Genomic DNA, 12,649 nt, shown 5'->3' with positions numbered 1-12,649 from the left:
GTTTAGAATCTTTATGCAGTTGTTTACAGCTTCTTTTCGTCATTTTGTGTCTCCTTGTAGTAGCTTTTGCATCTATTATCAGTGGTTTTGCAGCTTTCTGTGGTGGTTTTGCATATATTTTTTGTCAATTTGTGTATATATATTGTTTTCTGGTGGTTTTGCGTCTATTTTTTGTCATTTTGTGTCTCCTTGTAGTCATTTTTGCATCTATTATCAGTCGTTTTGCAGCTTTTTGTGGTGGTTTCGCAGACAGTTTATGTCATTTTGTAGGTTTGTGTCTATTTTAGTTGTTTTATGTGGCTTTGTGATTGTTTTGCATCTATTTTTTGTCATTTTGTGGGGTTTTTGTATCAATATGTAGTTGTTTTGTGTATCACACGGCCTGCATCCTCCACGCCGCCTAAAGCTAAAAAACCAAACCCTGCTTTGGCACCTGCGATGAATTCAGATCAAATCCAGGTTTGTTTACACCGTGCCATCTGTGCCATCTACCATGTCCCACACTTTGGAAAAAGCATTTTACCTCAGGATGCTTACTGAGAGAGCATGCAGGCCAGCTGTGTTTTCTATGGGAACCTGGACGGAGCGGTCGAGGAGGACTCCCCCCTGTGCCCAGGGGAGGTATCTGACTTCTTCCACGCCTCGGAGAATGCCATGCTCGGCTTTCCAAGCCTCTACTACACTTTGCATGCAACAATCTGCTGGACGCTTTTATCCCAAACACCTCCTGGTATCATGAGTGGGATCATGTGTAGTGCAGCTGGCCCCGCTGGGACTCGTACCCTTCACCCAGGCAGAACTGTGCCATGTTTTACTGACGGAGCCCTGCAGGACCACCTGTCTGTCTGTCTGCCCCTGCTGTGTTGCTGCAAAACTGTCATTTTATGGCTAATATATTTATTTTCTGGTCCATTAAACTGAATATTCTCTCCAACAAGACTTCCTCCAACCTGTACGACCACATAGATCGTTTGTTTGGTTCGGGTTGGGCAACAGAATTATTTGTCTCAGCTTAGGAAAAGAGAAATGAGTTTGTTATATAAATTAAATTATACATTACAGTTCATTCTTGTTACCTATGTGACAAAATTAAAGTACTAGGGGTTGCTTTTCTAAATGTATTCATTTATTTATGTATTAGATTTCAAAATGTATAACTTTTTTTTTTTTATTAACTCATTGTTATATTTATCTAATTATTGCATTTTAAAATGTATAATTATTTTTAATGTATTTAATCATTGTTAAGTTATTATTATTATTACTATTACTATTATTATTATTAATAATAATAATTATTATTATTTTTATTGTATTACATATTATTACTTTTATTTAGTTATTATTTCATTTTAAATGTATTATTTTTATTTACTCATTGTTACATTTATTTATTTATGTATGACAATTTTAAATGATTATATTAATTTTTCTTTTAATTTATTTACTTTAGTTATTACATTTTAAAATGTATCATTATTTTAATATTTTTAAATATATTTACTAATTTTTAAATGTATTTAATTTATTTATTTTTTGCATTTTTCTTTATTTACTCATTGTTAAATGTGTTTAATTTATTTAAGGCATTATTTATTCATTATTACTTTTCATTTTCAGTGTTTTTCATTATTGAATTTATTACTATATATAATTGTTACTTTTTCTTATTTATTTACTTACTTTTAAATGTATTTATTTAATTATTTACTGCATTTGGTATTTATTTAATATATTTACTCATTGTTAAATGTATTTATTCACCCTTTTACTTTTTAATTTGTTCCTATTCATTTTCTTGGAAATTATTTTTTTGCATCATTTTCTTTATTATGCAGTTGAGGTGTCGTCAGGTAAACTCTTCAATACTTTAAATAAATAAAAGGAATAAATAAGCGGGTTATTTGAGGATGACCCTGATTTACCCCGCTGTGTGAGCCCGTGTCCCTCTCCCACTCTCTCACCTCTTTAACCTCTTCTTACGGAAAAACCGGACAGCATTGTGACAGCCGGGAATACCAGCCAGTCCTCCCAATCTCTCCCACAATGACGGCGAGCCGCCGGGCAACCCAACTCTTCCCGGGGGAAACGTCAGCTGCTTTTCAGAGGAAGGCCGCTTCTGCTAACCTCCGTCTGGCGTGAGAGCAGCCGGACCCTCGGAGGCCCCGCGTCCTTTCATCTGCTGCTCAGAGAGGACCTGAACTCCTGCAGCCCGTCCTGTCTCACTTTTATCAATATTAATGGAGAAGCACTGACACTCTCCACCATCCCCAACACTGCTGAGTTTCCTCAAACCTCAGGAACATAAAACCACGGGTGGATTATGAGACAACGAGCCCCTGAACACAGACATTAATAGGGGTGTTTCCATTACAGTTAAAAACAAACAAATCCAATGAGAATAATCAAAACAAAAAAAATAGCAATAGTCAAAACAAAAGCTATAATGGGAACGCAACATGTCTGAAAAGGAGTAGGATGAAGCATATGCTTATTTAAACCTACCCCTTCTCCACCACTCAATTAACACATTTTTTTTTCGAGTTTACTTAGTTGTGTTATTCGCACATGTTCAAAATAAAAGCTGAACTGAACTGGTACTACCAGGAATGAGGCGAGTCGCAGTCGCCGAAACGCCCCTAATCTGAATATGAGCCGTCCTGAGGACTTTTTTTGGCCCTGTGGAAGAGCAGGGCTGTTTTTCTCCCCCGAAAAAAGCCTGGTTGCTGATTGGATAGAACGCTAAGCAGGATGTGAGGTGGTACTCAACGGCATAACAACACACGCCATTTGTAAAAGCCAGCGAAGTAGCGAGTAGTCACAACGACAAAAGAAACGCCCCTTTACATAGTGCGGTCCCACAAATCCCCGATATATTGCTCGAAAGATCTGTGCCAGCTATTCGCCTTAGGGCGTTCATAGTGATCTCGCAAAGGCAAAGTGATATTCTGCCCTTTCATAGGGCAGTTCGGCAAGGTGCACAGTAGCACAGTGCTAATAGGCTAGCTCTGTAGCAGCACAGTGTGTATGTGCTGCTGCTACAGCAATCGCTGTTTGTTTACAACACCGGAAACTCTGTGCATAGTTAGCGATGCCGGTTAATTCACAATCAGCGGCGGACACTTTGTGTACAGTTAGCATGCCTGTTTTTATGATCAGCAGAGACGCTGTGCACAATTAGCCATGCTGGTTTGTCCCCTAAGGCCCCCGACCCCGTTTACATACAGGCTCAAGACAACCAAAGAGTCTTTTTCTTAGTTAAAAATAAAATGTGCTGTAAAACAAAATATATAAATATATATTATATTAATAGTTCAGAGCAAATGAGTAAAAATTAAAATACGAAAAGGTACATACATTTAATCAATAATTAATATAATAATAATAATAATCAACACAATAATAACATAAATAAATATTCTGTACAGTAAAAAACCTAAATATACAAGAGAAAACAAAAAACAAAATATACAGTGAGAAAAATTATATATAAAGCAAATATATACCATATACCAAAAGCAAAATATGGTGTAAAATAAAGCCAAATATACAGTGAAAAAAAGTAAGAAATAAAATATGAAAAGGTACATAAATTAAATCAATAATTCTGGTGGTTTTGCATCCATATCCTGCTGTTTTAAATCATGTTGTGGTGGTTTTGCATCTATTTTTAATACTTTTGTGTCTCCTTGTAGACGTTTTGCATATAAGTTTTGTTGTTTGGAATCCTTTTGTGGTGGTTTACATATTTTTTTTTGTTATTTATGCATCTATTATCAGTGGTTTCAAAGTATTTTCTGGTGGTTTTGCAACTATTTTAGTCCTTTTCAGTTTCTTTGTGGTTTTGTGTAGCTTTGTGTTTGTCTTTTGGTTTTGCTTCTATTTTTTGTCATTTTATGTCTCCTTGTAGTAGCTTTTGCATCTCTTATCAGTTGTTTCTCTCCTTTTTAGTCATTTTGTGGTGCTTTTGTATCAATATGTAGTTGTTTTGTCTGTCTTTGTCTTTGTTTTGCTTCTATTTAGATCATTTTGCATCTTTTCTAGTGGTTTTGCATCAATTTTGGTAATTTTGTATGTTTTGTGGTGGTATTGCATCTATTTTTAGTCGTTTTGCAGCTTTTTGTGGTGGTTCAGCGTGTCCTTTTAGATCTGTTGCATATCTTTGTGATTGTTTAGCATCTTTAGTCATTTTGTCTCTCCTCGAAGTTGTTGCATCTATTTTTAGTCGTTTAGTGGTGGCTTTGTGTCTATTTGTTGTTGTTTTGTGAATCTTTGCCATTGCTTTGCTCCTATTTTTTGTCGTTTTGCATCCTTTTTTGTCATTTTTTATGTTTTCCTGTGGTTTTGCATCTGTTTTTAGTCGTTTCGCACCTTTTTGTGATGTGATTGTTTAGTCACTTTGTGTGTCTTTGTCATTGTCTTTGCATCATTTTTAGTCATTTTGAAGCTATTACTACTTCTTTTTATATGTTTTCTAGTGGTTTTGTATCTCTTTTTAGTCATTTTGCTTTTGTGGTGTGTTTTATATGTCTTTCTCATTGTTTTGCTCCTGTTTTTAGTCGATTTGTGGCTTTTTCTGGTGGTTTCCATTTTTTTTTCCTTTGTGTGTCTTTGTGATTGTTTTGCATTTATTTCTTAGTTGTTTTGTGTCTCCTTGTAGTCATTTTGCAACTATTTTTTTCATAATTTGTGGTTGTAACATGCTGTTTTATGATGATTTCATGAGAAAATAACACACTGATTGCAGCTGCTGTTTGACTTTGAGGTCCTCAGAGTGAACAAAGAGTGTGTGCGTGTACAGGTGTGTGTTTGCATTTGTGTGTCAGTCAAAGTGGCAGCCTGGTCGAAGGCTTAATGATGCAAATTTTACCCGTCACAGCGGCTTATTTTAGACAATGATTGACGTCAGTTGTCCGTGTTTGTAGACACACACGTCCTGTAATATTGATTGAATTATTCAGGAGGCAGTGCTGGAATGTAACTAAGTACATTTACTTTAAGAACTGTGCTTGAGTACAAATTTAAGGGACTCATATTTTCTTTGAGTCTTTTGTTTTCTTTCCATTACATACTTCGACTCAATGACATTTCAGAGAGAAATACTTTACTTTTTTTACTTTACTACACTTTTACAAATGAAGATTTTTGCATTAAACAATCTAAAGAAGATATTATAAAATATCATATTTTGTTGAAAATTAAACTTCCATATTGTTTAGACATGTAAAGCTGAAACAATAATCAATTAATTAATCAATCGGCTGACTCACAAAAAGCAAAATACACAATAAAAATAAAAAATACAGTGAAAACAGCTAAATATACATTAGAAAAGCAAAATATACATATAATATATATATATATATATATATATATAAGTAGAAAGTAAAATGTAAAAGGGAATATTCTCTATGGTAAAATGCAAAATATGCAAAAGAAACCAACTTATTTGGGAGTAAAATATACACTAAATAAGCAACATATACAGTGAAAACACTACAAAAATAAAGTAAAAATGCAATATATATATATATATATATATATATATATATATATATATATATTTATATATATATATATATATATAAATGAAAAAAACAAATACCAAGTGAAAAAAAATATGAAAGGTACATTCACAATTAAATTAATAATTAAAATAATAAAAACATAAATAGTCAATATATAAAGGGAATATTCTGTAATATATACACATCTATACATACATATATAATATTCTGCAAAATACAGTGATTTTTTTAAAATGAAGCAAAAATGCGAAAACATTAAAAATATACATTGAAAAAAGTAGAAAATAAAATGAAAAGTTACTTAAATTAAATTAATTATTAAAATTTTTAATTTAAATAATAATAACATAAATAAATATTAAAATAAAAGTGCAAAAACAAATTGATGCAAGCAACTCAAATGTACAGTGAAAAAAAGGTTGAATAAATAAATAGATTAAATACAAAAATTAAATCAAATTAAAACAATAATTCTTCTTTATGGCTTCTTCTGATTGAAATAAACGTCATGCTGCGGCGCCCCCTGCTGGCTGAGGCCGCACCTCACACTCAGTCCACTGCTCCTATTGTACTCACAACAAAGGAGCAGAGCTGCAACACACACACACACACACACACACACACACAAAGGAGAGCATGTTTTCTTTGTTACACACTCACACAGTTACAGTGACTCTGCTGCTGCTGCTGTTGACAGTTTATTTATTCAACTGAGAACAATTTGTTAGAATCTGCACACGTTCAACACATTCAGTCATCCTTTTATTTTAATAACTCTGACCTCTTCACTGCACTTCATACTGAGAGTGAAGCAAGTATTTAATACTGTATGTGTGTATTTAATGTAAGCAGAAGTGTTATTATTGCAGTAAAAACAGAAAATATGTAGTAAAAATGTATAATCAATCAATCGATCAATCAATCGATCAATCAATCAATCAATCAAGCAAGCAAGCAAGCAAGCAGAAAAAGCAAAAAAATACAGTCAAAATTAAATATTAAGTAAAAAAAGCCAAATATACAGCGAACACAGTAAAAAAAAAAACAAGTAGAAACTAAAATATACACTAAAAAAGCAACATATACAGGGAAAAAATTCAAAAATGTCGTAAAAATGCAAAGTATGCAAACAAAAAGCAAATCATACACTGAAAATAGAAAAAAAATACAGTATAGAATGCAAAATATACAGTAAATGCTAAATAAGAAGCAAGAAATACAGAAAAAAGTCAAATGTGCTGTAAAACAAAAAGAAATATACAGTGAAAAAAGTAAAAAATAAAATATGACAAGATACATAAATTAAATGAATAATTTAAATAATAATAACATTAATAAAGTAATTACATAAAGGGGCATGATTGATTGAAAAAGTATGATATAAAAAGCAAAATATGTTACAAGAAAAAGTTAAATTTATGATAAAAAACTAAAATATACAGTAAAAAAAGCAAAATATGCATTAAAAATAGTAATCCATACAGTAAATAACAAACATATATGTAATATACATAAATATACAGTAAAAAAACTTTTTTTTAAATGCAGTAAAACTGTTTGTAGGAAAGTAGTGAAAATTGCAACAAAAAAAGCAGTTTTACTTTAAAGTTTTCACAAGTTAATATATTAACTTTTCATTTATTTGGAGGTTCTTTTGACTGATAAAATGCCTCTTCTTTGCTCCCACAAAACAAATACAGTAGAAAAGAAAACACAACAAAAAATATATAATGATTGTTCTAAATGAATAAATATATATAAGCTATACAAATAATAAAAATATATTATAAATATGTAGAATATTATAATAATAAAGAAATACAGACGTTAAATACATTTAAAACATAATAAATGATTTATAAATACAAAATAATAAAAATATAACAAATATAAATAATTACAAATTAATTAATAATACATACATAACATGTGAAAAAAATAGTAAATATGAATATCTAAATACAATAAATATATAAAGCAAAAATGCAAAAAATACAGTCAAGAGTAAAATGTGCTGTAAAACATTAAATATATACAGTGAGAAAAGTAAAAAAAAAAATGAGAATGAAAATGTACATAAATTAAATTAATTATTAAGAATAATTAAAATAATAATATGAATAAAATTCTGTACAGTAAAAAATGCAAAAACAAATAATAAAAACAATTAAAATATACAGTGAAATAATAAAGGAATACAGACGTGAAATACATTTAAAACATAATAAATGTTTTATAAATACAAAATAATAAAATCATGACAATACTAAAATATAAACTGCAGAAATATCATAAAAATGCAAAGTATGCAACAAGAAATGCTAAATTTAGCAACAAAGTCGCTAAGTTGCAAAAATGCAAAAAATACAGTTAAGAGTAAAATGTGCTGTAAAACATTAAAAATATACAGTGAAAAAAGTAATTATATATATATATATATCTATTAAACATTTAAACACAAATAAGTAAAAAAAATACATTGTAATTAATGAAGACATATCCAATTAGTTTTAATATCAAGCTAAATGAATAAATGAATATGTTTATAACAGAGAGAATTAGTAATGAGTAAAATCAAATGTGTTGTAAAAACTAACAAATATACAATGAAATATAAATATGAAAAGGTACAAAAATGTAATTAATAATTAAAATAATAATAACATAAATAAAGTCAATATATAAAGGGGATATTCCGTACAGTAAAATTGCAAAATATGCAAGAGAAAGCAACTGATATGATAAAATATAAAGCAAAATGAATAAATTAATTAATTTATAAAAGACAAAATCAAACACTAAAGTGAATACATGGGGACTAATATAAAAGTAAATAAAGAAAAAAAAGAAACAAATTCATACAGAAATATTAATTTATGTCACATTTTATCAATTGATTGATGAGAGCAGGCACGTGCACACATAGGGCCCTAGGGGTGCTTGAGCCCCTGCCCTTTTTGCCTAGTATTAAAAAGTGCCCTCTGAGTGTTTTTTTTTTTTTTTTTTTTTTAATAACATGAATAAATAGGGATGTAAAAAACGGCGCTACAAAAACTCCACAGTATTTTCTTGTAATAGGGTTGTTGTGTGTGTTGAGCTTGCTGCTTCTCTGTTGCATCACGCACTCTCCGCCAGAGAGAGAGAGAGAGAGAGAGAGAGAGAGAAAGAGAGAGAGAGAGAGAGAGAAAGAGAGAGAAAGAGAGAGAGAGACAGAGAGAGAGAGAGAGAAAGAGACAGAGAGAGAGAGAGAGAGAGAGAGAGAGAGATAGAGAGAAAGAGACAGAGAGAGAGAGAGAGAGAGAGAGAGAGAGAGAGAGACAGTACCACACCTGAGGTCATACGGGTCTGCACTTAATTTAATCAAGCGCTTTATTTAATTCTTAGCGACTTGTTTTAATATTGTTTTTTTTCCACAGAACTCAAGAGGATTCCCACATTTGCAGGTGTGTGATTCAAAACATGAAAATAAATGTGATTTAACAGGAAAACATTGTGGTTAGAGAACAATTGTGGTCAAGGTTTAAACAAAATCAGCTTCACGGAGGCACTTGTTAAGGAGTATTTGCGGTTTTGATTCTTTTTATTTATTTATTTTAAACCAACCTACTGCATTGAAGCTTATCATTTGTTCATCAGAGGTACAAATGAAGAGCCACCAGCTTAGCCTGAGTGTCCTGACTGGGTGATTGGGGCAACAGGTGGGAGATAATGACACAAACCAAACACCTGAAACTCATTACATGGTTATCAGCTGAAAAAACCTGTATTGAAATAAATGTTCCACAAAAAATATAATTTAGGCCTTGATATACTGTTGCATTTAGTTTGAAAAACTGAAAGGAGTGTGCATAAATTCACAAACTTAAAAGATCACATATTATATTCATGGCCCAGCGTGTCATTAGCTCTCAACTGTCCCAGTCAGGACACACCGCCGAGGGGACATATACAGGTGCATCTAAAAAAAATAGAATATCATGAAAAAGTTAAATATTTTTTGTCAATCATTTCAGAAAGTGAAACTCATACATTATATAGATTCATTACGTGTAGAGTGAAATATTTCAAGCTTGTTTTTCTTGTAATTTTGATGATTCTGGCTTAGAGATAATGAAAACCCCAAACTCAGTGTTCAGAAAATTAGAATATATTAGGGGTGTGACGAGATCTCGTGACACTCGACGATATTTCTTTGATTTGTGAGTTATCCAAACTTCTATCTGTGACCTGTGGGGCAGTAAAATGAAAAGAAGAAGTGGAGGAGAAGGAGGGGAAGCAGTAAGCAGCCAGAATGAAGTTGCAGGGGCCGGCGGCTTGTTAAGAAGAGTAAGAACGAATCAAAGCGGCACAGTCCTCCTGCAGCAGTCTCTCCCAGCTGCAGAGCCGGAGTCTGCAAAATGCTAACAGGCTAACAGTTAGCTCTGTACAGTGTGTGTGCTGCTGCTGCAGGAGGTGTTCACTTAGCGATCTCTGTTTGTTTACAACAAGCACCGGACACTCTGTTCACAGTTAGCAATGCCGGTTAATTAAAGATCGCTATCTTTATGATCATTAGCCATGCTGCTTTGTTTTGATCAGCTGCTGATGTTGCGCAGTTAGCGACATCGGCCACATTTGCGTCTCCTGTATTTAATCCGTTGCGTATGTGATCACGGTCGAAACTGTTGCTAAGCGATTACGAGACGATAGAAAACCATACGTCACCTCCGGAGTCTCATTAATTCCTCTGGGGGATTTTATTTATTTATTTATCTTATTTTAACATTTATAAATTTTAGTTTTAGTTTCAATTTGTGGAAGTTTATTAAAAGTGCATGCTTACATCATGCATGTAAAGAGTTATTAATCAATCTATATAATATATGAGTTTCACTTTCTGAAATGATTGACAAAAAGTATTGAACTTTTTCATGATAGTCAATTTTTTTTAGATGTACCTGTATTGATTTATGGAAATTGTAACTAGATAACTGATTACTTGAATTGCGGAACAAATGTAACTCATTACAACAAAATAGTGATCTAACGCTGTACGTTGTGAGGCCCTGATGAAGTGCATCATGATTCTATTTCATTTATTTTACTTTAACTACAGTGGACGTAAAGCTGGATCCATCCTCTGCACACCGAAGCCTTATTCTTTCCCCCGATGGGAAGAGCGTGAGAGACGGAGGAAAGAACCAGGAAGTTCCCGATGCTCCAAAGAGGTTTGACATGTTCGGCAGCATCGTGGGGCTCAACAGGTTGAGGTCTGGCAAGTCCTACTGGGAGGTGGAGGTCCGCAGCAAGACGGGCTGGGACCTGGGAGTGGCGAGGGGCGACGCAAACCGCAAGGGGAAACTCGCGCTGAACCCAGATAATGGCTACTGGGTCACCGTGCATTATGAGGACAAAAGATACGCAGCCCTGACGTCACCACCCGTCAGCCTCCGCCTGAAAAGGAAACCTCAGAAGGTCGGGGTGTTTGTGGATTACGAGGAAGGCCTCGTGTCCTTCTACGATGTGACGGCTCAGTCTCACATCTACTCTTTTACCGAGTGTTCGTTCGGTGGTGAGGTTTTCCCGTATTTCAGTCCACATCTCAAACGGAATGAGACAAACGCTCCTCCTCTGATCATCTCTGCAGTGAAGACGCAGTAGTTGTCAAGTGTTTTGTGTTCTGACCTGCACATCTAAGGTGTTTGGAAATTGTTCACATGTCCAAGTTTATATTTGATCTCTTTGGCTAAGAGAGGACATGCTTATTCATATATTATTCTGTTACGATGGTATGAGACAGAAAAGGGTTTTGTGGAATGATAAATCAAGATACATCAAGTACAGAGTAAACAGATTAAGGTATAAAAATAGACCTCTTTTTTTCTTTTTCTTTTTAGAGATACTACTTGTACAACTTTTACCAAAGAATACCTATAGTACCTATAGTACATTTATACATCAAATATAGTCCAGTGTTGGTGGAGTCATACACTTTGTTTTACAAATCCTTATCTTGGTCATTTGATTTTGCTAATACTGATATAAAATGTTGTGGTCTGAATGAGTTGCTCATATGCAAATTCAAGAATATTTCTTCATGTTTTATGATATTCAATGGGAATACATGAGTAGAACTTACATTTGGGGAATGTTTTCTATATCTTTCAGTCTTTATGTGTACTGGTTTTGGTAAAAAAAAAAAGATAAATAAATAAAAGAATAAAACATGTTTAACATTGTATTTGTTAAAGATAAGATAAAGGCCAGATCTCTGGCTCATCACCGACAAATGGCAAAAAGAGGATCAATGTCAACAAAAACTCAGATTAAAAGATTGTTTGACTTGTTTGCAACATGTCGTCAATAAGGGGACCATCACCTCTGTCACTTCAGTGAAAGACTGGTTTTACTCATCTCAAGTGAAATTACTGTAAGCCATTGTCTAAACAACCTTGCGTCATGGTGTTTCTGCAGAGGTGGTCGTGCACTGCAACCTAACTTGACCTCCTATTAACTTTAGAGTGGTGGCCTGCTCACAGCTCAACTGTGATGTGAAACCCACAAGGCAGAAACAGAAGTGGTAAATGATGCTGCCTGCCTAGAGAGCAGCGAGCTGAGCTGTGTTTAATGCTTCACAGCTGTATGTTCCCGATAGCTTGTGCTACTTCTCTATAATTTCACACCTTCTTGTGGCTGGTGAACAATGATCTACACCCAAGTCTCATTCAAGTCTCACAGCCACCACTTCACAGAGAGATTGCATTCAGCCTATATGTCTTGTCTGTCACTTTTAGGTACACTTAAAAAAGTTTTAAACGTGCCATGATTCCAATTTTGATTAAACCATTTGTCCGTTGGTCAGTCAGTCTGCAGCTCTGGTCTGGACTGGATCGCCATTTAACATTAAAGCCATCTGAGGTCACCAGTCCGGGCAGTCTGTGGCCTAGAGGTCAGTGAATCAGGAAGTGCACTTGAGCTTAGCAAGGCCCCTAACCCCCCTGCTGCTATCTGCTCCTCTTGCAAGCTAAAGCAGTACGTCTTTAAGTCCATGAACTGTATATTATTTAAAATAGTACAATTTTATGGAGTAAGTATTGGATATACACCAACTTTACCTGTGATGCTTCACCTGAGCTGGCAGC

General features: G+C 33.6%; 1 protein-coding gene across 1 annotated transcript; it reads left to right on the top strand.

Moving 5' to 3' along the window:
* The first annotated feature begins 8,873 nt into the window (after positions 1 to 8,873).
* On the top strand, positions 8,874 to 11,324 carry LOC131990026 (E3 ubiquitin-protein ligase TRIM21-like). Its single transcript, XM_059355408.1, has 2 exons — positions 8,874 to 8,971; positions 10,624 to 11,324. Exon 2 carries the CDS (start codon positions 10,743 to 10,745, stop codon positions 11,166 to 11,168), a length of 426 nt encoding a protein of 141 aa, XP_059211391.1. The 5' UTR covers positions 8,874 to 8,971; positions 10,624 to 10,742; the 3' UTR covers positions 11,169 to 11,324.
* Positions 11,325 to 12,649: the final 1,325 nt, after the last annotated feature.

The sequence above is a fragment of the Centropristis striata genome, chromosome 17 (assembly GCF_030273125.1).
Source record: "Centropristis striata isolate RG_2023a ecotype Rhode Island chromosome 17, C.striata_1.0, whole genome shotgun sequence".
Lineage (NCBI taxonomy): Eukaryota > Metazoa > Chordata > Actinopteri > Perciformes > Serranidae > Centropristis > Centropristis striata.
The sequence above is the reverse complement of the archived record's forward strand: the minus strand, read 5'-3'. Positions and strand labels throughout refer to the sequence as shown.